Source organism: Hippopotamus amphibius, chromosome 2, assembly GCF_030028045.1.
Source record: "Hippopotamus amphibius kiboko isolate mHipAmp2 chromosome 2, mHipAmp2.hap2, whole genome shotgun sequence".
Taxonomy (NCBI): domain Eukaryota; kingdom Metazoa; phylum Chordata; class Mammalia; order Artiodactyla; family Hippopotamidae; genus Hippopotamus; species Hippopotamus amphibius.
In genome coordinates this window covers 141,531,748-141,557,890 of record NC_080187.1, presented here as the reverse complement: position 1 = coordinate 141,557,890, position 26,143 = coordinate 141,531,748, and the positions used below count along the sequence as shown (strand labels likewise).

At 45.5% G+C, this 26,143-nt stretch overlaps 1 protein-coding gene across 4 annotated transcripts in view; it reads left to right on the top strand.

Moving 5' to 3' along the window:
- The window catches only part of NTRK3 (neurotrophic receptor tyrosine kinase 3), a 369,697-nt gene that overhangs the window by 320,741 nt on the left and 22,813 nt on the right, over positions 1–26,143 (top strand). For 3 of the 4 annotated variants that reach the window (XM_057721553.1, XM_057721552.1, XM_057721554.1), the window contains 2 exons: positions 3,273–3,445; positions 6,851–7,094. In XM_057721553.1, the coding sequence (XP_057577536.1) occupies positions 3,273–3,445; positions 6,851–7,094 (417 nt within the window). Of the gene's footprint in view, positions 1–3,272; positions 3,446–6,850; positions 7,095–21,503; positions 21,579–26,143 lie in introns of all 4 variants that reach the window. The other variant, XM_057721551.1, reaches the window with a different exon arrangement.

The window sequence follows — 26,143 nt, the reverse complement described above, 5'->3', positions numbered from 1 at the left end:
AACGGCCTCACGGAAACCCAGGGCTGGGAGTGGACATGAGAACTGATGTAAATAGAGGGGAGAGCATAAAGAGCTATGTCTTCAGACTTTAGGGGGAAAAAGAAGGAGATGGGAAGAACAAACTCCAGATCTCCTCTTTGCTCTATGGATACCACTAGAAGGGCCTAGCCAATGACCTCCTTGGCTTCAGAGACCCCTTGGCAAGCCCCTTCTCCCTGCACCAACAGTTGGCAGCTATGAGAAATGCCCATTCTGTCCCATGCCACTGGCTGATGACCCATTTTGTAGTTTCCCAGCTCTGCAGATGTTGAGTGTGGACTCTGCTGAGAGGTGAATGAGAGTCTCCGGGTTGATCTTCCTCCTCAGGATTCTTCTCTTGGCATCTCTGTCCCAATTGCATCAATCCCTGGGAACCTGGGCCACTTGCAGATCTGGACCCCAGTTGCCACAATAGCCCCCAGGCCAGTTACATAGGAACTTCAGGTTTAACCCAGGAGCTGGAAAGCCCATCATGAAGGTGGAGAGAGAACTGGCAGGAGAAGGGGTCTGGAGAGACAGCAGTTGCTTTGTGTCCCATCTCCCAAATAAGGAACTCCTGTCTGCCCTGCAGGGTAGCGTGCCAGCCCTGAGCATGCTGGCTGGCGCTGCTCGAGAGCTGAGAACGGAAGTATCCAATGGCTGCCACTGGCATCCGGACGGTGCAAGGGAATGATTTACAGAGATAGAGAGAGGCCATTTGGCTGGCCCCAAATTTGATCTACTTTTCCCTCTCATAAATCCACCATTCACATAAATCTTTGTATTCTCTCATCCCACCCATGCTGGGTTCCTTTTTTTTTTTTTTTTCCTTTTTATTCTTCATGAAAATGAATAAATCACTGGCAGTCATCCTATACCCACACCCCCGCCCATGCAGCTCAAGAGCTGGGTCACCGAGAAAGGCTCCCTCTCACCATGAGTCTCTTTCTTCCACCCATGGCAAGAAGGCCTTGCAGACATCTTTGTTCTGGTTGGATGTGGACACACGGCAGCCTATGCCTTTATTATTGGGTAACTTTTCTGAGCAGGCAGCCAGAAGTGAAGTGGAAAGCACATGACATCAGAGCTGGTAAAAATCAGCAATGGACCAGTGGCCCTCCCACTCTCCTTCTGGCCTTGACCTGCCCTCTAAGCCTGGCATCCTTGCTGGGCCCAGCCATTCTGCTGGCAGCCCCACACTCCTCACCTTTCCTGACCCTCTCCTCTGCCCTTTCACGTCTTTTAACTTCTGTGGCCACCATTCCCCTGGGGACCTGCCCAGTGACTAATTCATCTGATAAATTAATTCAAGCAGGTGTGCTGGACAGGAATGTATCCTGGGCTCCACACTCAAGCTATTACTTCTTGCTTGATCTTTGGCAAGTCATTTCCCTGTTCTGGACCTCAGTTTTCTCACCTGTAAAATAGGAATGCTGTATTAGATAGCTTCCAACATTTTGGTCAACAGTAGAACCGTTTAATCCAATACTTTTTTGGTGAAACCTCCAAATTTTGAAAAGAATGGAAGGTGGTGCTTGTTGAAATTAGAGTTGGCCTTTGGTCGCTGGCTGAGACACCATGACCATGGAGGCATTGGCATTGAACTTTGAGGCACCAAAGAAGCCCAGCACCAAGAGATTACTGAGGTCTAGTAAAACCCTAGCTTCAGTCATTTAAGTTGTGTGAATGTGTCCTGATCCCCAGACAGATCTGAGCCTCAGTTTTTCTAACACCAGGAATGGGCAGGTGGAAACATGATATCTAGGGCCCTTTTAAAGCTATGAGTCCATCATCTCTAATGTATGCTAATGATTGATGGCGGTTTGATGGGCCCCCTAGATACAATTTTTGCACGTTCTCATTCCTACAGTGTTGAAAGCCAAGGCAGCCCTTGGATTTCAGCTAATGCAGGTTGCGGTGGCAAGAGGAAGATTGCTGGCTAGGGGGGCTTCCAATAGTAGCATGATCTACAGGGGAGCTTAGTCTGCCTAAAGAACCAGAAAAGGCTGGATACTTGGCAGAGGGAATGCAAACCAATCTCCTGTCTAGATTTTCACTACTCTGAAAATGACGCATAAACTTCACACCCATCCCTTCATTGCCTTGCATCTTGTCTACTGAGGTTATTAAATGGTGTCATTTGAAGCAAGTGGATGTTTGGCTTCATTTGCCTTCTGACCTCATGGGGAGGGTGGGGAAGGCTGAAGACATATGTGAGCTTAACTTTCCAGGTTGCTTCTCTTGCAGAGATGACCCTCCGCTTCACAGTTCATCATGGCCAACGTGGCTGTGTTCCCATAGCAATGCCCTATTCAAGGTCCCCTTGGATGTGATCTGGTCTCACCATCTGCTTCTGGTCTAGAAAGTCCACGTTCACTGACACTCCTTTTGACCCCATTGCTCTTCCATTTATCTTCCTGGGTCCCAGGATGAGTGGCTTGGCCTGCTGCTTCTCACACTGGGGTATCCCACTCTCACAGGGGCCAAGTTGTGACATTTCTGTGGCCCCCAGATGCCCACCATCCCATCCTACTCTGGGACTTGGTGATGCTTTACCAGGTCCTGGTCTTGGGTGGGTCCTAAGGCTTCTGTCCATTAACTGCCGTTCCCACAGCTGTAGCCCCACTTACCCTCCAATGCTGCCTTCAGCCCCTACGAGGAGGGCACAGGGGCCTTCTAGAAGCCAAAGTGGTCATGTTTCTCTGCACATATATATTTTTTCACAATTTAAAATCAAGAAATAGAAAGAGCAAGGAAATTTAATTACATTGTCGGCCGGATTTTGCATGGGCTGTGGGCATATGCTAATTTACAAAGTTCAAGCAATTGGGGCAGTTGTTCCGCCACTGTTTATTCTGTTTGTTTTAGCTGTGAGACCACTTCTTCGAGGAAATCTTAGGGGCAGGGGCCTTTGTTAGGCCTTCTGCCTCCCAGCTCCCTCCCTCCACCATTCACACTGATCTCTGAGGAGGCCTAGGGCTTTAGATGAACAAAGTTTGAGATAACTGGCTGGCAGATGGGACGTGGGTGTCAGAACGTTGGTTTCTGTTTCTGCAAGGTTCAAAATGGAGAAGGAAGGGGAGTCAGGTCTGACTGTTGTGACTTAGCCTTGTGGTCTTTGAAGCCCGATTCAGATCTTGCTTGTTAGGAACCAACACTGTCTTTGTTAGGGGCACCAGCTTTCTTCCCAGGAGGAAAACAGATAAGCCCCTGCCCTCTAGTTGCTAAAAACCAATGTCCCATGTTGTTTCCAGGCCCTGAAGGATCCCACCCTGGCGGCCCGGAAGGATTTCCAGAGGGAAGCTGAGCTGCTCACCAACCTGCAGCACGAGCACATTGTCAAGTTCTACGGGGTGTGTGGCGATGGGGACCCCCTCATCATGGTCTTTGAGTACATGAAGCATGGAGATCTGAACAAGTTCCTCAGGTAGGCGGGCATGGCCATCCCCGCCCCCAACCCCCACTGAACCCCTGGCGTTCTCTCTGGAGCCAGAAGTCCTATTGCTCCTCTGAACACTTCAGCCTGGAGATTAGAAATGAAGACAATCTTTCATTCTTCTATATTACCTCCTGAGTGGTTGGATGCAGGCCTTTGCCGCTGATTTCTAGTGGGGGAAGTTAAGGATGCTGTGAAAAGTAACCTGTACTCTTTTTCCTGATTCTCAGGTAGACTGAGAGGAAGAGCAGGGTCTGGAATAGGTCCAAGGAGGGAGCCCAGAGGGCCTGCCATCCTGTAACTTCCAACTCCACGATTCTAGGGCCAGCCCTTCCCCTGGTGCTGTGAATAGCTTTCTGACTTTGTGCCTAATGCTCTCACTTGCAAAGTGAGGCTAGTACCTTCCACACCTCCTGAAAGCCTTCTTGTCAGAGACTTTTTGATGATGAATAAGAAGGTACAAGGTCACAAATTCATTGGGAGACAGAGCTGGCTTAATACAAGGGCAGACTTTCCCCCAGAGAAATTTAGAACTGGGCTCTCCAGTACAGTGGCCCATATGGCTATTTAAATTTAAATTTACAATAACTACATTCAAGTAAAATTTAAAAGTTCCTCTGCCTCACTAGCCACACTTCAAGTACTCAGTAGCCACATGTGGCTAGTGGCTACCATATCGGGCAGTGTGGTATAGAACATTTCCATTAATAGAAAGCCCTGTTGGCCAGCACTCTTCTAGAAGGATTGGATTCTGTGTAAGAAGGGTTTTCCCAAGTCTGGAGCAAGACCATCTGGATTTTGAGAGGCTGTTATTGGAACCAATAAGAGACTGCAGTCCCAGCCAGAAGTTCTTCATGGAGTTACAGTGGGGACTGGGGACATGTGAAATCTACCTTTCCCAGAGAAGATAGCATCTCACCACTAGAGCACAGTTAGTGCTTCTCTGCCTCCCACACCTGCTACCTCCCAGCAGTGCCCAGATGTAGAGGGAGCAGGCTTGTGTGAGGGTCTGTGGAATTCCGGGTCCCAGGAAGCCCACTGAATACTTGGGCCCTGGATGCTTTTAAGGTGTGGTTCCACTGCTGAGAATGAGGTTTCCAGAGCTCACATGTGGGTTATGGTAAACTCTAGCACACTCCCCAAAACTTAATGGGCATCTCCTTGAAGCTGGACATTCAATTGAGTCCTGTGGTTTTGAGGACGGAATGGAAAGGGTTTGTAGCACATCTCCAAAAATGTCCCTAGAGGAATTGGAAGTATCTGTAGGATGTTCTAAACCTCTTGAACTTGATTTCACAATGAAATTTACTCCTTTCCTGGAGAACTGAGTCCTTGGCATAGGACAGACTTGGGTTCATACCCTGAATATGTCTCAGTGATATAACCTGGAACAAGTTATTAACCGTTAATTCTCTCTCCTGGAAAACAAGACTAATCATAACTGCTTCACATTTGTTGTTATGAGTATTCAATGACTATATTTATATAAGACTTGGACAATTTCCCACGTAGCTAGGTGTTCAGTCAATAGTAACTACTATGAAAATTATTACAATTATTACTTTATCAGAACTGTGAACCATGGTCGTTTCTAATACAGGTAGCATCCTTTCTCAGATTCTTGGGATCTTCCTCTTCCTGTACTTGCATCCCCCTGAGGTCAGTGGGACACGGTCCATTTTCCTTCAGGCCCTTCCCGTAGATTCAGTGGTGCCTTCAGCCCCAGGGGCCACCAGCAAGGCTAAAGAGAAGTCCTGAGTGCTACTCGGTACCACTGTCATGCCTGTTCTAAGGGAAGAGGAAGAAAAAGAAAAAGAGAGTAGAAGGCCCTTGCTGCTTATGCATCTCCCAGTTTGTGGGTTTTAGGGGCAGACTGCAGTGTATTCTCCCGGTAAACAGGAATGGGGCTTGTCTGCTGATCCCTCTTCCTTGTGAGCTGATATAGTAGTTCTCCTTTGGAGGCATGAGTAGGTAAAGCCCACAGGAGATAATAAAATGACCATGTTTATATTTAATGGTACCTTTCAGTGGAAATTGGAGAAGCAGTAAAACTGGCCGAGGCTTCACTGTACACCACGGCTCCTTGGCTCACAACTTCATAAATAAGGGCCCTGGGTGTGGTTATGGCTTGCTGGACTTCCTAGAGAAAAGAGTGAACACTAAAAGTGACTGATATGACACAGCAAGCTGTGAGGATAACAAACCTGGGCCTTGATTTGGGATGGAGGGGGTGCTGTGGTTCCCCAGGCCTCTGCCTCAGGGTCACAGTGTCTCTTCATCCCATCCTGCCATTAACAGAAGTTGCCCAATCCTAGATAGTGTGGTGGAGAGGCCAGGAGTGTAGACTGAAAACTGTTGCTACCCATAGCGAGGACTGCATCAGCACTGGAAGCACCAGCATTGGGAGCTTGCAGGAAATGCAAATGAATGAGCTCTGCCTAGCCAATTGGAATCATAGGGGGCGGGGCCCAGGAATCATGTTTCACAAGCTCTCTGGGTGCTCCTCAAAGTTTAAAACTCTTTTCCAGAACCACATGTCACCCATGTGGCCACTGTGGGACCTCTGTGACTTTGGCCAGGTGATCTGAGTATTTTGTGCCTCTGTTTTTTCTGTTTGCTTGTTTCTTTTTTAAGCTCTTTGTTGGAATATAATTGCTTTACACTCTTGTACCAGCTTTTGAGGTACACCAAAGTGAATCAGCTGTATTTATACATATATCCCCATATCCCCTCCCTCCCGCAACTCCCTCCCACCCTCCCTGTCCTGGCCCTCTAAGGCATCACCCATCATCGAGTTGATCTCCCTTTGTTATACAGCAACTTCCCACTATCTGTTTTACAGTTGGTAGTGTATCTATGTCTATGCTACTCTCTCACTTCGTCCCAGCTTCCCCTTCGCCCCCCACCACCCAACCCCGTGTCCTCCAGTCCATTCTCTGCATCTGCATTGTGCCTCTGTTTTTTTATCTCAAAATTGGGTTGGAAAGATTAAGTGAATTAATATATTTAAGATAGTTAGAGCAGCATGTGGAGCATAGTAAGGGCTGTGTAAGAGTTAATTGCTTTTTTAAAATTAATTATTCTATAGCTGATATGAAGAAACTGGGAAGGTTCTGGATGGTAATAAAATATCCAGAAGAGTCATTCCCTGATTCATTAAAGCATGTCTGCTGTCATCTTAGTTGGGAATTTGGTTGTAGAGTTTCACCCTGTTCATACTCACAGAATAGAATTTGGGGTAGATAGATGTAGACCATAAGTAGGCTGAGAAAAGAGATTTCATTCATTTCTGTGGGGCATTCCAGAGAACAGGGACTCCAGAAGGCATTTCCCCTTGATATCCTGAATTCTCTCTGCCCCCTCTCTTCTCCCTCTACCCTCCCCCCACCGCCACAGGGCCCATGGGCCAGATGCGATGATCCTTGTGGACGGACAGCCACGCCAGGCGAAAGGTGAACTGGGGCTCTCCCAGATGCTCCACATTGCCAGTCAGATTGCCTCTGGCATGGTGTACCTGGCCTCCCAGCACTTCGTGCACCGGGACCTGGCCACCAGGAACTGCCTGGTTGGAGCCAACCTGCTGGTGAAGATCGGAGACTTCGGCATGTCCAGAGACGTCTACAGCACTGATTACTACAGGGTAAGGCGGCCTCTCCAGATGCAGCAGTCAGTGGCAGAGCTGACACCTTCTCACATGTCTTGTCATCGTCCATTAACCCTGTTACTCCGGAGCACACATGTACACACCTGTGCCCAGAGACACACTTGCTGTTTATCCTTTGGCCGCTCCTCCATCTCCACATGCCTGTTAATTATTCTCTTTATAGCTCACTCCTCCCTTCCACTTGGATAGGGATACTTGATTGTATCCTTATATTACAATGACATATGCACTGTGTTCTTACTTCCATCAATACACATTCTGCATGCAAACAGATACAGATATATATATATATACACACATGTGTATATATATATCTCTCTCTCTCTCCAAATACACACATGGACAAGCTCAACTTGGTGCTACATTTTAACATTTTTCCATTCAGTTCCCTATGCAGCCTCGCCCACAACACATTTTATTCTTTAATGTTATCTGGTGACCACATAGGCTTGTTTTCAGAGATAGATCTTGATAAGACGTCAGAACCCAACATAAAGTAGCAAAAACAGTTAACGTATTACTGAGCAGAATTATCCAAATGGTGTAGGAAAGATGAAGGAAGAAAGTAGGTTCTTGTTGTCAACTTCGGAGAGAGGTGCAGGTGGGCCTTAAGAAAAGCTTTCTGATCGAGAGAGAGGAGATACCACGTTCAAGTTTACTTCTATACAGTTGTCTACTTTGTATTAATAGGTGTCTAATTTTGCTCCTCCCATTTTTCCCCTCAGTACAATATTTGAGACTCAACTTCTCATGGATCAGGGAGTGGTTCTGGCAATGTTATTATTGCCAGGGAAAGGATGAGCGGACATGAGTGGCATTTATTCCTTAGAGGAGAAATATGGGTGCAACCTGTATAACAGAGATAGGATAACTTCTGCAAATTGACTGGGAGGCAGATGCCTCAAATATATGGAAGATTTACTTTGGGGTCTTTGAATGGGTGAGGCGTTTGGATGGTGGATAAGGGAAGGGTGGGGCAATGTTTTGGAGGTGGAGAGGCATGGCAACCATTTCCCTCATCTTCTCTGTGCAGAATGAATGATCATGCTGTGAGTCAAAGGACCTAGATATGATTGTCCTTTTGACCTGAGCGCAGTGGGTCAGGAGGCTGAGAGTTTGGGGTTGGCATCTGTAAATCAGTTCTATCTGGATGCTCTTGATGGCTTTGCCTAAACAACATTGCCCAGACGTTATAACAGATCACTCAAGACACTGTATTTTAACCACAGCCTGGAGAAAAATGAAATATTTGAAAAATTCCTTTTGTGGCTAAAGACGAACATGTTCATGGTACAACCAAAAGATGGCAGATGATAGACCATCATGAGGATATGAAGCAAAGTAGGGAAGGTAGGATGTCTGCAGAAAACTGGGCAGTTCCTCTAGCTACCTGCCCAGGCCAACATCCCTAGATATGGAGAAAGGAGCATGAGGTACCGGTAGGTGTGGGATGATGAGCAGAGCACACCTGCCAGGACATATCAAAGTGGAGCCTTTCTTTAGCATCTGGACCACTTTTTTAGATTCATTTCCAAGAGAGGCATTGGTGTGGTTACTAAGGGCCCATGAGTCATAGATTTCTTGAGTCTAGCTGGAGCTGGCACCATTTAATTGCCTCTGCACTCTGTGTAATGGGGTTTGCTGGCCTGTCTGGCTGAGCTCAGATTTATGTTGGTGTTGATAAAAGCAAGGGATGGATCATTGTTTTTCTGTGTGAGGCAGATGTCTGATTATACCAATCTGGTCTCCACTGGCTTTACCGGGGTCTTGGGAAACAATATCTGACCAGAATGTGTGCAAACTCAGCTTTTAAGCTTGCTTCAAGGAGTTTATTTAATATTTCTTGATTTTGATTTAACAAAGAAGGAAAAAAGATCACATCTCCAAATGATCCTGCTTTGCCCTGACTTGAACAGTTGTGAACCGTTGCTCTTCACTCCTGGGAGAGCTACAAGGAGTAAATCCATCCCATTTCTGTGGGCTCCAGCATAGATTGGAATTCAAGGAGGGGAGAATAAGGTGGGAGAATGTTCACATACCGGGTGTCCGCAGTTCCCTTTTCAGGACATCTAAGCCAGGTGTAAGCAGAGGCCAGCTGGCTTGAAAATGTATCTCCCTGGTCCCAAGGAAGTATGAAATGAAAAAATGATAGCTATTGCAGTAAAAACACAGTGCATCATTGGAGAGCTGCATATTCCACTGATGGTAGGTGGACATTATACTCTCCATATTCAAAGAGTCGCTTGTGTCATATCTTCATGTTCAGTACAGATGCTCAAATGTCCTAATAAGTACGCAGCCACTCCCCCTCCCTTACCTTCTGTAAAACAAAAGGCAGAAATAGACTTGCCTGAGGTCATATCCGTAATACACTGTGAAGTCTTATTATCCATATTGGAAGACACCAAGATGACAAGGGAGTTCTGTATTTGGGCTCAGTGTTACCTGTGTTCACATCCTAACACTGCCATTAGCAGCCCTGGGACCTCAATGCACTTTCCTGAAGCCTCTAGTTAATTTTCCCATTTTTCAAGTGAAGACAAACATAGTCTCTCGATCGGGTTATTTTTGATGTTAAGCAAGATAATCTGTGTTAAAAGCCTTGAATACACTACTTACTGGATAAACTATTGTTTATTTTCCTTAGTCTCCTTCACACCCAGGGCAGGAGAACCTCAGGGATAATCTTATTTCCAGATGTCATTCTTGGGTCAGAGAGAAAGACCTCCTGACCACTAGAAAATAAACTGGGATCATGCAGCTGCCCCAAAGGATAAGAGTCTTTATGTTGACCACCTCTGCAAAATTTCCTTCCCAAGGTTTCAACTTAGATAGAAATACTGGGTCATTGGTACTTGCCTGTTCTTCTGGTCAGTGTTTATATGGTCCTGCTCTTGAATCTTAGAGCCAAGTTCATATTCAGGTGATTTATGAAAGATTTCTTTTGTTGGGTACACCAGCTGAGACTCTGGGGGAATGCAGTGATTTATTAGATAGCAAGAACGCTGAAGGATTCTCTCTTCAAGCTGACCCCCAGGACAAGTTTGCACCTCTCAGCTACTGTACGTTACCGAAATCTGTTGGGCCTAGAAGTTTGCTGATTTCTGGTGCTTAACACAGCTAAATGCAGATAATTTAGGGATGTGTGTGTGTGTGTGTGTGTGCACGCACTCACCTGCCCAGTGTAGATTCCAGGGTGTGTATAGGAGGGCAGAGGGAGAGGGAGAGATAAGCTACTCCTTTTATTCTTTCCTTTTTAATTTCTTAAAACAAAGAGGTGCCATCTGGCTCATGCAATGGATGAAATGAAAATGATGTACAAAGGTGAACTGCCTAATTTCCTGTTACACATTTAGAGAGAGAAAACAAACATCTCTGCACCAGAGTGAGTGCCAGAGTGATTTGTTCTCTCTTCTTAAGATCGTGTCCCGTGACAGATCCCTTTTCCTCCTGTGGGTCACTGACTCATACATCTCTGAGGTTGCCTTTAAACTGGCTTCGACAAGGGTGGGTACTTGGTACCATTATCTTTCTCAGAATATCAGACAACTTTACAAGTCTAGGGGTCAAATCTGGACGTAAAGAAAGTCCTGAAGAAGAGGAGGTTGGGATTCCAGAATAGAAGTGTTTTCAGTTTGGAGGGGAGGTGGTATACTGACATAGGAAGAGGAGCAGGTAGAAGGGATTGGTGCTCTGATTCTACTGATTTGGAGGCCCAGGAGTGCACCTTCCAGTCCACTCTGCTGTCTTCCGTGCCTGGCACAGGACCTAGAACTTGGCAGACACCCGGTAAAAATATGAATGAAAGCATGAATGCATGAATGAAATCAGAATGGGAATTCAGAGTTAGACAGGAAGTGAATTAGGCCAGACCAAGAGGAGCCTGAAGAGGCATCACTTTCATGGAGGGGCTTCCATGCCCTGCAGGGCCAAGCATCAGTACCCCTTCAACAGGCTCCTTAGTTCAGATCCAGGGCAGATCTTATGTGTTCCAGCTATACCTAATAGTGACAGAGGGGACAACCAGAATGGTAGCAGCAGGGAATCTGTGGATGGATAACTCTGCTCTTGAATCCCTTTTGATTCTTCTGCCTACTGGGGCTCCCTGGTTGATCATGGAAGCCCTCACACCCAAACCAGCTGAAGGAGAAATGCTCCTTTTACACATGCTGCTTGTGTGGCTGTGTACTTTCTCACCAGCCTCTTAGTGCTCTGCCAGGAAAGGAAGAGGGTCTTCTGAGACCTTCCAGGTGAGTAAGACGTTAGATATTATTGGCCTCGGTTTTATAGATAAGCCTTGGAGAGGGTTGGTGATGTGCTCGAGACCTTGAGATTCCTCAACAACAAAGTCAGTGTTGGAGCATTATACAGCCTTAGGATGTGATCCACTTTGTACATTTGCTAAACTTGTCTATGCTGGTTTATTTTCCTTTGTGCCAAATCCCCTAGCCATTGAGAAGGGCCATGTGCTGGGGACAGGGTTCAGTACAATTCCCTGACTGTATGCAAGGATGAAGAGAATGCAGTCTGTATTCCCAAGGAAATTAAATTTTCATAAGGAATAGAAAACGGGATGAAAATTTGTAATTCTACCATAACACAATAGGGTTACCGATTTCAAAAGCCCATCTAATTAGAGGGATAATTTGGGTCTTGAGGCAGTCAGTGGGTTGAATTTTAGGAGGAATAAAGATGGCTTTGAAATAGGCAAACCGGGAGAATGGTCTAGAACAGGATGTCACTCAACAGCCAAACCTGAGGTTACAGGAAAGATACAGGGAAGGAAATGTTTGTAAAGGAAGGATGGGACCACTATGGTGGCTCATGAGAGGCCAACTGTTCTGATGTGTGTAGCTGAAGGACAGTCATGGGAAGTGTGTCATCTGTTTTAGTGTAAATGAGGCTGTGTGAGGACCAGTCATCAGGCAGTGGCTTGTAGGAGAGACGGCTGGGAACCGAGGCCACCAGGGCTGGCCATGGAGATGGTCCAGGGAAGAGGCAATAAGGCTGTCTGCCATGGTGGTAGCAACGGAGTGTGGAAGAGAAGTCGCTGGAATCAGTGGGGCTGGGAAAGGAGCACTCAAGGCTAGGGACTGGGAACCCAAAGCCTCTCGCCGTTTTGGATCATAAACTTGAAAAAGAATAACAGTGAAGTGGAGGGTCGGGATGGATTTTTTACAAATGCATCTTTTAGGCCACCTAGTCCATTCTGCGTCCCTGGAGTGTTAGAAACAGATGAACAAATGCCAAATCATTCAATTTTAAAGACACATGAAGCTGGAAGGAGCCTTAAATGTCATCTATTTCACCCCTGTGGCCCCAGGCAGAACAGCTTCAAAATCATTCCCGACAGATGGTCTGCTTGCTCTATTCTGGTGCATCTCCCGGGATTCCACTGGCTCCCCCTTATTTCTTCCAGCTGTGGCAAAGGGAAGCTATCATCAGTGAGAGATGTATCTTTTTCTTTCCAATTCGTAACACCCTTTAGAAGTGGGAAGTTCTCAGTTAGGTCTGGCCAGGATTCTACCTGCTGCAAAATAAGTTTATTTTGTCCTAAATCCTTAGAAGAGATAAACATGGGTTATATTCTAAAACAGACATTATAACACTGAGGAAAATGTTAAGAAGATGCTCAGCAAGACCAAAATGGCCTGCTGCTTTTCATAGGTAATTGATTGTGTTTTATTTGCTGGAGGGGAATCCATGGGATATAAATATTTCCCTCCCTGACATGCCAAAAAAATAATATCCTCTTTCTGAGATCAGTTTCCATGGGTCCCCTACATTGGGTCTCACCTCCCTGTAATATTGAAATCTAATTGTTTTCTTTTGTTAGTGACGGTGGTACAGCCTGATCTCCATGGGGACAGATATTGAAAAAAAAAATAGTACAGCGAGAGTCCTCATCAGAAAGTTTCAAGAACTTGAGGCATGTTTATACTGGAACCCAACCTCAAGACACGAGAGGAGAAGGCAATGGCAAGAAGCCATTGAACCTGGTGTGGAGTCACTCCATCCCTCTCTGCTCCTGTGGTTAGGGGGATAACAGCCTCTTTATAACTTGAGTGGCCAGTATTATAACAGACCAGATTTGGGTCTTTCCTCAAGTATAACGGGCTTTTTTTTAAATGGCAAACTGAATATATAACATATAAAGATACATAAATTTCCATACAAATATCTTCTTCACCAGATGTAATTAAGATATTTGCATGTAAAGAGAACAGTGTGTTCCCTTGACTTCCTCCTGATAGGAGATTGTATTTCTCTCCTAATCTTCAAAGCCCAAGACTTTGTGATCTGAGTCTAAACAGGAGAAGGAGGAGGAGGAGGAGGCGGCAGAGGACTGGGTCAACAGAGCATTTGAAAATCAGAATTTTAAACACAGTTTTTACTCCTGACTGTTTGTCAGGTTTAGCTAATCCCACAGGACAAAGCTGAGGGGGGATGGGGAGAAGCCAGGAGAAAGTGGGCCAAGTATCCACTAATTCTGGAGTCCAATAGATAGGTATTCCTTTGAATCCTGAGCTTCTGCTTATGAGCTATGCGACCTTAGGAAATTTTCTTAAATTCACTAAGCCTTAGATCCTCATCTGAAAAAAGAAATGAGGACAATTTCTTCTTTTATATGGATTAAATAAGATAATGTATGCAAATTGCCTGGTACCTATTAGGCTCTCAATAGACGGTAGTTATTATTCTACGTAAATGAATAAGGTAGAGATTATATACAGATCCTCCTCGACTTACGATGGGGTTACTTCCTGATAAACCCATTGTAAATTGAAAATATGATAAGTCAAAGATGCATTTAATACACCTAAGCTGCTGAACATCATGGCTCAGCCTCTCCTACCTTAAATGTGCTTAGAACACTTCCATTCGCCTACAGTTGGACAAATCATGGTCCACAAAGCGTAGTTTATGGTAAAGTGTTGAAGGTCTCACGTAATTTATTGACTACTGTACTGAAAGTGAAAAACAAAAGAGTTGTGTTGGTGTAGAATGGTTGTAAGCGTGTGGGCTGGGATCTCACGGCTGACCGGAAGCTGAGGCTCATAGGCAGTGAGGCTGACGTCCCAGTATCACAAGAGAGCATCCTGGTGCATTATCGCTAGTCCGGGAAAAGATCAAAATTCAAATTTCCATGTACAGTTTCTACTGAATGCATGTCGCTTTCACACCATGGTGAAGTCGAACTATCGTTAAGTTGGGGACCATCTGTATAAGAAATTTTCAATAATTTAAAGTTACAAGCCCAGGTATTTCCTATTATGGTCTTTGGTGTTGGATACTAACATTGAAGAGGAGAAGAGCCTGCTTAAGAGAACTCGAGGAGATGAAAACAAAGCCACTCACTCTTCCAGGACTGATTTAGACCATTCGAGATGGTCTCTTGGAAGCCCAGGAGGAAAAAGAAAACACTTCCAGTTGGTCACAAGATGGGCTTTCCCATTTTGGATCTGGTAGCTCAAACAAAGCTAACTTTGATAACCGTAACCATGAATTCTGTGGTAGACAACGGTCTTCAGAAGTAGAGTCCATTCTCCAGGCCTCCTAAGTGTGTGATGCCCCTTGTCACCCTAGAGGAAGATGCTAGGGTCATGTGTCCTAGAGGCTTGAGGATAGAGACGAGGCTGGTTTAAGCCGAGTCCTCCCTCCTTTCTATCTCTCGTTATATACAACGTGATGGCCACTTGCTCATTCCGGGGCCTAACATGAGATAATGGATATTCAGGAGCTTTGTGAACTGTCGGCTTGGGTGCTGCTGGTTTTATCACCACTGCCGCCACCACCATCACCGCCATCACCAGCAGTATAGTCTGCTTAGTAAATGATCACATGCACTGTGGAAAAAAATCAGTCAAGTTCATCATCGTCCCAAACTTGATAGGCAGTGGTTGTCAGTATGCCATCTCGTCCACTCTGCCAATCACCATGACGGCCTTGGCTCCCTCTCCTCCATTGAGTCATACTGTCCAGCCTCAATAGCCAGGGTGGACCTTTGAGTTGTGGCCCAGTTTGTTCTTGAAGGTGATCATTTCCTTACCCAATGGGCCAATCCCCAACTTCCTGACCTTTGTATTTATTTGGTTAGTCATGTCCTTGAGTCATTTGGGTACAAGCGTGTCCTATAGCTCTCTACAGCATAAATTTCCTTGAAGGCAAAGGAACCCACTCCATTTTTATCACAGTTATGTTTCACATAAAAGGTGCTTAATAAGAGTGCTTCATTAAAAAATATATAACCCTATGCCAAGTGTTTGTAACGGGTAAGGAATAACAGCCAAAGCATTTTTAAGTGTACATTATAGGTCCCCACTTGCCAGGTACCAATAGTCAGTATGTGGGGATTCTGGGTAGGTAAATCTGGAAGATTCAGGGGTATCACCTAAGAAAAAACCAACAGGATCTGATTCCCTGCCAAAGGCCCAAACATCTGTTTATCAGTCAAAAGGACTGGAAGAATGTCTCACAATACTTAAAACACCCATGAGACTGCAGTTAGCACCAGGAGGGCAGTTTATTAATGTGCACAGGGGACCAGATTATGAAAAGGCTCTGTGATCAAAGCATTTACTCCCAGTAAGCCAGCCTGTGTGGGAAGCCTGACTGCATTGAGATGGTTGCTTAAGGAGGAAGAAATCAGAGCAAGGGAGTCAGATGAATCAAACGGTCAGTGCCATCCAGCTAAGAAATACCGATGTAGCCCTACTGGTCTGAGAGCAAGGACTTGTTGGCTTCTCAGTCTGCTGCCTAAATCCTCTCTCTCCTCTGACTGGCGCCAGGAGGGGATGAACATTGCCACCATCTAATTCCATGCCCATCCCTTTGCAGGTCTCTATGACCGTATTCTTTTGTTATCTGCATCAATCAGTATACAACTGAGACTTGATGGCCCGGAAGGCACTCAGGTTTTTTCAGACAACCTTGCATGTAAATCCATGTTTTCATCCATTTTATGCTGATCTTAAAGAGACCGATTGTATTTTCTTCATTTCCAAGTACTTGGGAGGGGGTCACTTTATTGTCAGAGTGCCTCATGTCATTGAATTTCTTTTATACCTAAAAATGACTCCTTTTGTTGCTTTTAAGTCTAATTGCCTTGATACCAAGTATTATATGCCCCAGGGATGGCAAGTAGATCTCAGGTACCAGTTCTAATGACTGGTAGTAGTTGCTTGGAGTAGTGTGATGAGAAGAGCCGGGTGGCTGCATCTAGAGTCAGCGAAAAGGCATGTGGGGTCAGCAGGTGATGTCTACCATGAACGTAGGAAAGGGGATGCTGGTACCTGGGCCATATTGTTCCAGCCCTGGACTGTCTCATCCCAATTAGTGTTCTCAATTCAAAGACTCTACTGGACCCTTTTAGTCATGCTCTAACCTTAGCTTCTCACAACTGGAGAGACTGTAATAAGGTATAGGTGTGAGTTTATTGACTGCGCCAGTCTTAAAGGATCATGTAGAGAGGGAGGGGTTTGCCATGTGGGCCTGCATTACTGGGGCTAACTTAGGTTTATTTGCCCAAGTTCACATCGATGAGACTAGTGTCCCACTATCCTAAATTATCTTCTCCTGGCCTTTTTCACACACTTTACTTTAGCATTTAGTTGCTGATGTTGTTTTAGAACTAATGTATAGAAAATGTCTAGTTCTTGGTAGAGCTGGTTCCCTGTTCCATCTGCCAAAGTTTTTTTGTGGCCTAGATACAACTCTCCCTTCCAGTTCTGTGTCACCTGCAACTTTTATCAATATACCAGTAATGACTTTAAACATATTTTTAACTTTTTGGAGAGTTGAGTAGCTCAAGACTTGGGCTTGCTGCTGGAGTCCTGCTTTCAAGCACATCTTGATCCAATTATCAGCATCCTTCGAATGCAGTCATTCCATGGCTATGACTCCACCCAACTGGACTCTTCTCCTACATCTATTAACCTCTTTTGTAGTATTTTGTGAGAGCTCTTGCTATATGTCATGAAATTTGGATAAGTGATCTACACTGGCAAACTCATGAAATCCTGGCTAGAAACCAACTTGGAGGTCATCTTGTCAAACCCGTTTATTTGACAGATGGAGACATTGAACTCCAGAGAAAGAGTAGGTGTTTCTCAAGTGCTCAAGTAGCTTTGAAGTGAGAACATTGGTCTCCTATCTCACAGGTCCAGTGCTTCTCTTTGGTCATTATCAAAGGACTTTGAGGTCCCCCAGGTGAGTATTATTATTCCCATTTACAGACCAGTAAACCGAGGCTCAGAGAGATTAATTGGTATTCCTCAGGTTGCACAAAAAAGTAGGGCAGGGCAGAGTTGGCTTCCATATTCTGATTTCTAAGTATGGTTTTCTAAAGAATGTGAGGCTGTTTGTGAATAGAGATTTTAAATGGTCTACCAGTATACTACAGTCTCTATAAGGTTAGGTTGAGTTTAAAGTTAGAAGTGTGAACCTGGGACTTCCCTGGTGGTGCAGCGGTTGGGAATCCTCCTGCCAGTGCAGGGGACATGGGTTTGAGCCCTGGTCCGGGAAGATCCCACATGCCACGGAGCAACTAAGCCTGTGAGCCACAGCTATTGAGCCCACATGCCACAACTACGGAAGCCCATGCACCTAGAGTCCGTGCTTCCCAACAAAGAGAATACACTACAATCAGAGAACAGTGGCACCTGCTCACTGCAGCTAGAGAAAGCCTGTGCGCAGCAACGAACACCCAGTTCGGCCAATAAATAAATTAATTAATTAAAAAAAAAAGAAATGCAAAGGGAATTTCTTTAAAAAAAAAAAAAGAAGTGTGAGCCTACAATAAGCCAGTTTCATGATTTTTTTCTCTAGTAGGGCTTTGTGGCAACATTGAAAAGAAGGCATGTAGTTGAGGTGACTCAGAGCTGGCCAGCACAGCAAACAAAGAGACCCTAATTCAGGGAGTTTGGGGTCTCCAGAGTGGTAATAAAGGGAGCAACAGCAAGGTGTTTTGAGCCAAGTGTAGTCCTAAAAATGTAACAGATTCAGTGAAGCTGAAGAGTAAGAAAGGGATGCCAGAGGAGGTGGTGATTGGAGATGAGGAATGCTGCCCTAGTCCCTCTAAAAGTGTTGCAGGAAGCAATTCCTTATATGTTTATTGTGAAAATGTATTCTCAAAACATCCGTTGACACATATTTGTTCATAGCAGCTTGGGATTTCTGAAAGGACAGTATCCATGCCTTATTTCACCCATCACATATCCTTGTGCCTAACACCATACCTGGTATAGGGTAGGCATTCCATAAAGCTCTGTTAAGTGAAATAAACAAGGAGACCTCTTGGTGAATGACTGATCTGGGATGGTGCTCCGGGGCACTGCAGTTTGGGACAATCAGAAATCACCAAACCAGGTTTCATCCCATTCAGAGACATGCTTAAGGATTGTCTTCCATCAGTTTGGCCTGGTGAATGGGCTTTGCAACACGGTCCCTCACCCACAGGGGCAGGGTTAGAAAACTCTAGAATGGTGGAGCTCAGTGCCACAGACAGTGATCCTGCTTATATGAAAATAATGGGCCACCCTGTAAGAAAGATCATGGATTCTCCACCCTCAGTGGTTCCTCAGAAAATCCAAGTAACCACATTTTAGAGATGTTATAGAGACACATAGCAGATAATCTCAGAGTTTTGCTTTTTTCCAATTCTCAGATCCTGAGAGTCAACTCTGTGATGGAAGGTGCTTAGACAGGTGCAAAGTGGCAGAGTAATTTAAGGAACTAGTATTATGCTCGTGTAAGGAACTGTGTCCACTATGTATTTTTGTGATGCTATGAAATATTAGGCCAGATTCACCCTGTCCACATCAACAGTTTCACACGTCTGCATTCTCTCTCGCTTCCCTCACACCTCACCATCTGTCACCTGCCCTGTCTCCAGCCCACCTCTCGCTGTGATTGTTTGTCTCACTCTATCTTGAAGTCTTTCCTCCTGTTTTCTGTGCTAAAATCCAGGATCTCTTCCATCTGAAAAAAAGACGCTTCATTTGACCTTTTTGCCACCTCCAACTTTCATTTGTCTCCTCGACTACTAAAATAGGTTTATCTTCGGTCTTAAATGTTGGGCTTCTGATCTTACCCTTTCCTCGACTTTGCCTCGCTAAGGCAATGAACAGTGGTGTTAAGTAGTGAGAGAGTGGAGGGGAGGGAGGAGGAACGGGGCAGTTATTGACAATGTCTTTCAAAATTTAGGTCAAAAAAGCATTAGGCTCTTTAGAGGGAAGGCACTTGAATTTGGGCATGGTGAGATAATGAGTGACCCCACAATGCAGAGGCACCGTTCTACTCCCCTTTCTAGCCATTCTTTACCTCTTCCCTTGGTTTCTCTCCTTCTCCTTGGAAGTTCTGGTGTCACCATTTTAGACATCTACCTTGGAAACCTCACACACTCACATGGTTTTAACCCCTTCTTGCTTTATATAGAAGCTGCTTGAATTTACATTTTTAGCTTCTACCCCTTCTCTCTCTGACTGCTGTAGGTCTCCCCTGGACAGTTCATTGGTGGTTGAAACTTGTCTTGTTGGAGATAAAACTCACCGTGGTGACCTCTTACTCCTCAGATAGGTGCTCCTTAGCAGTCTGTTAGCACAAGCAAAAGCTCTTTTGGGAGATTCCCGAAAGGGGTGTCATTTTTGAACTTGTTTCTTCATCATTTGTACCTAATTCTTCACCACATCCTGCTACATCTTCTCTCATAGCACCTCAGCATCACTTGTTCTTTGCATGTTGGCAGGAACGATCCTAACTCACACCCTGATCAGATCAACCCTTGGATCAGTGCGTGCACCTTCAGTCTCAGAGCCCTCCAACCCATACTCCTCAAACTTGTCATCATTCTACCTGCTTGTTTAAAGCTTTGGGGAAGTACTAATTTCTCAAAAATCTACATCTCTCACCCCATACTCTGCCAGTCTCCTTCTTGTCCCCCCCACAAGAAGCCCCCTCAGTTGGACACCTAGCCAGTCTGTCCCCCATTCCACAATGGCACTTGTTCACTCCTGTTGTTACGTGAGGAATTCTGTATCAGTTTGCTAGGGCTGCCATAACAAAGTTCCGCTGAAGTCCAAGATCAAGGTGTTGCAGGGTTGGTTTCTTCTGAGGCCTCTCTCCTTGACTTGTAGATGGCCGTCTTCTCCCTGTGTCTTCACATCATCTTCCCTCTGTACATGTCTGTGTCCAGATGTCCTATTCTTCTAGGGACCCAAGTCATATTGGATTAGGGCCCATCCTGAGGACCTCATTTAACCTTAATTACTCTTTAAGGACCCTATCTCCACATCTAGTCACATGCTTGGGTTTTGGGGATTAGAACATAGGAATTCGGCTGGGGGACAGAATTCACCCCATAGCATCTTCTCTTCCCAAATTCCCAAGTGCCCTTTTCCCACCTCCCCCTTTGTGTTTTCTCTCTGTCTGTTCCTCACTGCCATCAAAACCCAGTGATACCCATTTCATTGCCTTCATGGGATGGTGGTCTCCTTGGCAGGGCCCCATTGGTTTACACACACAGATGTGTTGCTTCATGAATGTGCTTCTTCTTTGAGTCTTTCCTGTGCTTCTCTGCCTCTGGTTTCACTGAGAGCAGGGGCTGTGTCTCTTGTCTTCTGTTCACAGCTCTTGATTTGGGAGGTGCTTGAGAAGTGCCATTGCTAAGTTACCCTAAGTCCCTTCTCTAAGGTAGCCTGATACACACCCCCTCCTCTGACTTCTCAAGAGGCTTTCTGAGGGAAGTGGTTTTTTTTTCCCAAGTGGTAACAGGGAAGATAAATGGTGATTCTGTTGATGACAAGGAGGAGGATGGCTGAGGCTCTGCACAGAGGATGTCCTGTTAGCTCACCTCCTTTCCAGATTGGAAAGCAGGGGAGGGCATCTGGGGGAGAAACCCCTAAAAGTAGGAATGAATTCAGTGATTTTTTTTCTGCCAGAGACAAATATTTCCTGCAAAGCTTTGGAGAAGGTGCTATTTCTTAACCTAAAGGGGTGAACATTCTAGACAAAATCTATTGCCTTTCAAAAGGTCAGTTGGCTGGAAGGTTCATCGGATCTGGAGTAGACTTGAACTCTTGGAGGGAAACCGGTTGGACCCAGGGGGCTCACAAAGGAAGACGCTGGGTGCCGTGTACTAGAAGTGGCGTGATGGTGTGTCTGCCTAGCCGTGGACTCCTGAGTGAGGGCAGTTGGGATCAGTTGATGCGGTCAGCCTTTCTCTGGGAGAAGGGTTTGGAAGCTGTGGCCAAGAGAGACACGCCACCCAGTTAAAGACAGACCCACCTCCCGTCTCCTCCCTGCTTTCATCCTTCCATGCTTCCTTCCCGTGCCTTCACCCCTTTCTTCTCTCTCCCCCGCCCCCCTGTCTCCCCCATTCGCTGTCAGGAAGGGCCGTGCCAGAAGGGCCCGCTCCGCGTGTCACGGCAGCGGCAGAGGCTAGAAGCATCAGCAGCTTCCACAGTGAGTCTGGATTTCGTTTCTGGGGTCAGGGGGCTGGGCAGTCCACACACAAACGGACAGCTTGCAGGCTTTGGAGAGGAGCTTCCATGGGCTGGGGCTGCTCCCCGCCTCTCTTCCCCTGCCCCCTGTCATGGGGACGTCACTGAACATTCATGGAAGGTTCCTGCCAAAGCTGTGGATGTGCTTCGGATGTCTCACGGGCAAGAAGCATGGTGGCGGGGGGGGGGGGGGGGGGTGGGCCATGATCTGCTAAAATGAGGTGCACATCCGGGAGAGCTGCCGGAGTTCAAGCGGCTGCAGGGATCCTGTCCAGGCCTGCGTGTGTGGTAGAAGCTGGAGGCTCTGCATGGATGGTGGTTTGGCTGCTTTCTTGCATTTCAGGCAGTGTGCCCTTGAGTTTTGAAAACCCGTTGGGTGTCTACACTCCGTAAGAGGCTCCCTTTAAGAAACTAAGAGTATCACGTAGGCTCGAGGGTCTGAAAAACTGGACGTCTCCCTGTTGACTTCGGATGAAGCTTAGTCTGAGAAATTTGATGTTGAGGACAGCTATTGCAGAACTCTGTTGACTGAGTCATATCCCGGAGTATTGGGGGGAAGGCTTGCCCCTCCACATTTTAATTTCTATGGTCATTTCTGGAGTGGAGGTGGACATACTGCAGCATTAGTCCAAGTTCCATCTGTCTTGCCTTGATCATCAGACAGAAGTCGGTGGCTTCCTTCCACTTTTTGCCTAGGGGCTGTTTCCTTCTGTTTGGGGAATGGTCCACGTGGGAAAATAGAATCACAAAATTTACCTATCCAACTTTAAAAATCCCTCCCAGACTAGGAAGATACAAGTTCTTCTTGCCATCTCGAGATGCTTTCCCACAGGCCAGATGTGTTTCCAAACGCTGACTGGGTGTGTTGTAGTTTACTTCATTTTTAAGTGAGAAGCCTCTGGTTTCTATTATATGACATTATCCTGATGTCAATCTTCTGGGCAGGTGCACGGGGATGCTTTTACAATTCCATTCATTTCTCTCGTGATTTGGTTAGGGAGGTAAACTAAGCATAGCCTCCCAGGTTCTCTCAGGATCCCATTTTTATAGATATCTCTTCTTGGCACCGTTACCAATAAAGGCATTAACATTTAGGATTTTTCAATGCTAACAGCTGTGTAGAGCTTGAGTTTATCAGTACTTGTTTGTCAGTCTTGTGAGCATTTTGAAAGCAGGACCATTATAAGAGATTAACCACTCCCTTTCCATGCTTTTAAAACATCATATGCATTTCATTCACACCAGGATAAAACTCTTGGTTTCAGGAGTTGATGGGTTTGGGTAAAGTGTCACATTTGGTCAAATTTATTAATTAAGTTCAATAAATATTTATTATTAATCAACTATGTATATTTGATCATCTAAACTTGGACATCTCAGAGAATGAAAGGTGAAGCTACTAATAATTAAATAGATACCACAGACGTAAACTGGGCCCTTCCCTGAGAAATTGGGACATACGGTCACTCTATTCATGTATTGTGAACTGTTCTAGGTGCTAGAGATACAGCTGTGGCTAAAACAGACAAAAATCTCTGACCTTAACAAGGAAGATAGAAAATAAAGATAAAATATATTTCATGTTTGAGAATAATAGGTCCTTAGAAGAAAAACAAAGCAGAGAGAGAAAAAGAAATGCTTGGTGATGGTAATGGTGGTGGTGGTGGGGTGGTGGTGTGTGTGTGTGTGTGTGTTTGCAGTTTTAGACAGGGAGGTCAAAGCAATTGAGTTTCCTGAAGACTGTAATGTATTTTAGTTTATTTAATTTAGCCAATGGCTACATGGCTTGGCTAAAATTTTTCTGAAACAAGTCAGATCTGGAAATTCTGAATCCAAAGCAAGAAAATACTCAAAAACTTCAGAATGATCCAAAAAAATTGAGGAGGCAGAATCGGGGTGGCCATGGCACTGGAAGCATAGCTTGTCTATTTGGTAGGTTTCCTCTCCGACTAACATCATTGAGAGGGCATCAGAAAGTGAACGAGGCTGTGGCTTTATCCACTTGGGGAGCATCTTTGTAGAAGGTCTCTCAATCTTTGACTTGTACTGGCCATTGAGGATAGTTCAAGGCTTTTCTTCTTCCATCTGGTGTCCTTGGGGGTAGTAGCGGATGGCAACTCACATTTACTGCACACCTACACCTGTCAGGCACTTTGCCAGGGGCTTGGAGTATATGTTTATCTAATCTATACTCTTCCCACGAAGAAGGTATTACTTTAGGGATTAGAGCACTGATGTTTAAACATGGAACTAGAAGATAGTGCAGCCAGTATTTAAACCCAGGTGAAAGTAAGGCTGAAATCTTGCCTTTATCGGTTAGTCTCAGCATAGACACCAATTGGCAGGAAGTAGAAAGAGAAGAGAAGTAGGACTCACGGGATTACTGCAAGGTCCTGGCAATGGGCTGATTTGCATGGCTGGACCAGGAGCAGATGTGTTGGGGCGGTTGTCCATGTCTTTGCTGACTGTGCATGAAGGTACAGCAACCTCTGCTGCTTCTCCTTACGTCATTGCTGTTGGGAGTGGGATAGGCATGGAGCGTTGGGCGGGGGGGCATGAGAGCAAGTCTTCCCGTTGGGGTATCCGTCCTAGACAGAGGTGGAGCTTGACTTCAGCGTGTCCTGGGTTCCTGGGTTTCGTGCACGTTGGAAGGAGGGTGGTGCATGGGTCTCTGCATAGATAATAGGGGCGGGGAGAATGCATGCAGACCTCTGAGACCAGACAAAGGTTTTTCAACAGGGGGTTGGGTGAAGAGTTGCTTTGGAAGAGAATCCTAAATTTCCTGCCTGCCTTTGTGAATGGAACCCACAGACTGACCTCATCCAGTCTTGGGACTGCTATTAGCAAGAAGCAGGAAGCCTCTGGACCACATCTTCTTATGGTTATACTTAACATCGATATTGCTCTGTGACCTCATATTTATTTGTAATGAACATTTACATACTTCCCAGAAAAGAAAAATAAGCAGAATCCTATTTTATGCACAAGATGGGCTCCTGGTAAAGTGGTGTGGCAAGCAAACCACCGTTTATGTGCACCAGAGAGAGCTGCTGTAGCAAAGTGAAGAGTTATTTTGGGATCTCCAATAACCCTCTCCCATTTTCCTTTCATGCTAAAGGAGGATCTTTCCCTCTGCAATGCAGTTATTTATTTATTTATCCAGAGGTCGCAGTCCCTGTCAGGCAATGTCTCTTTTAGTTCCACAATTTGTATCATAAGGATAGAAAGAAGTCATTCCTGTCTTTACCATCACAATGTCAGCATCACTTAAGAATATACTCCAGGCACTTGAATGTCCCTCACTGTGGTCTTCCAGCTATTGGATGATGGCTGTCCCATCAAAGCCTGGTTCTTTAGTGCTTATAGTCTGTTATCTACTTTCCCTCCATCACTTTGAAACCCATGGGCTAAGGAGAAAAGCATCATTCATCTTCCTCCATAGGGTACTCTTCCCTGACTTATCTCTGAGTCCCCTCTCTGGCAAAAAGAAACAAGCAAACAAACTACCTTTTCTTCTAAAATATGAACCCATTTCAATACCAGTTGACTTCTCTATTCTGCATCCACGTGCTCTGTGGAGTACCAGTTTGGAACAGGGGTAAAGATTCAAAATGTCAGCTTATCTTTTAAGCTGAAAAGGATATTCCTTCTTTCACTGATTACATACGGCCCACCTTGCCACTCACACATGCCGAGTATGTCTTAATCCTAGAAAGGAGTTTGTTGCAGCTCGAAGGCCAATGCCCAGGTCTTCGACCCAAGTCTCTGAGGGCACATGGTCACAAGTGAGACCCTGTCTGGGAACTTGCTTAGAAACCCTTACAACAGCATGCTGGGAGTCCAAGGGTATATCTCCTCACCCCAATGAACCCAGTTTTTCTAATTCACCTGAAAACACATACCTGTCTCTTTACATGCCTGAGAACACATACCTGTCTCTTTACATGCCTGAAAACACATACCTGTTTCTTTACGTGCACACAAGGAGAACACAAGATGAGGTTTTTTCACCCCCCTCTGCCTGTTAGTGTTTTTCAGCCATCACGGGCAGAGGTTGTAGGGTGAATCCAGTTGCCATGAAGTTGTCTATGAGCTAGAGAGTATTCCAAAACACACTAGGACTTTGATGGAGTAAAAACCCAACATAGTTAAAAGCCTTGAAATTGGGGGATATGATTTTGAACCTTTTTGTTGCTATTCCAAGAGAGTAAGGACTGGCCTTTCGGGAGGGAGCCTACATTCTCCTGTGGGGGATGCCTCTTAACTCTGTGGCATCTCATGTCCTTAAGTTCAGGGTTGTGGGTTCCCAAGGCCAGTCCTTTTGGTTCTCACCTGGAGATTTATCCAGAGATGGGATCTCTGCCCATTCAATGGTAATTAATGGTAATCTTTGAACTCCTAGTTCCCTTGGCATTTTGCTGTCTGATGATCTGAAAATAGATGTCTCAGGTCAGAGCAAGCCCCCAGAAGAGCATGCTGAGAGTTGCCTGGAATGGGTTGGGGCCCAGGTCTTCATGTGAAAGGGCT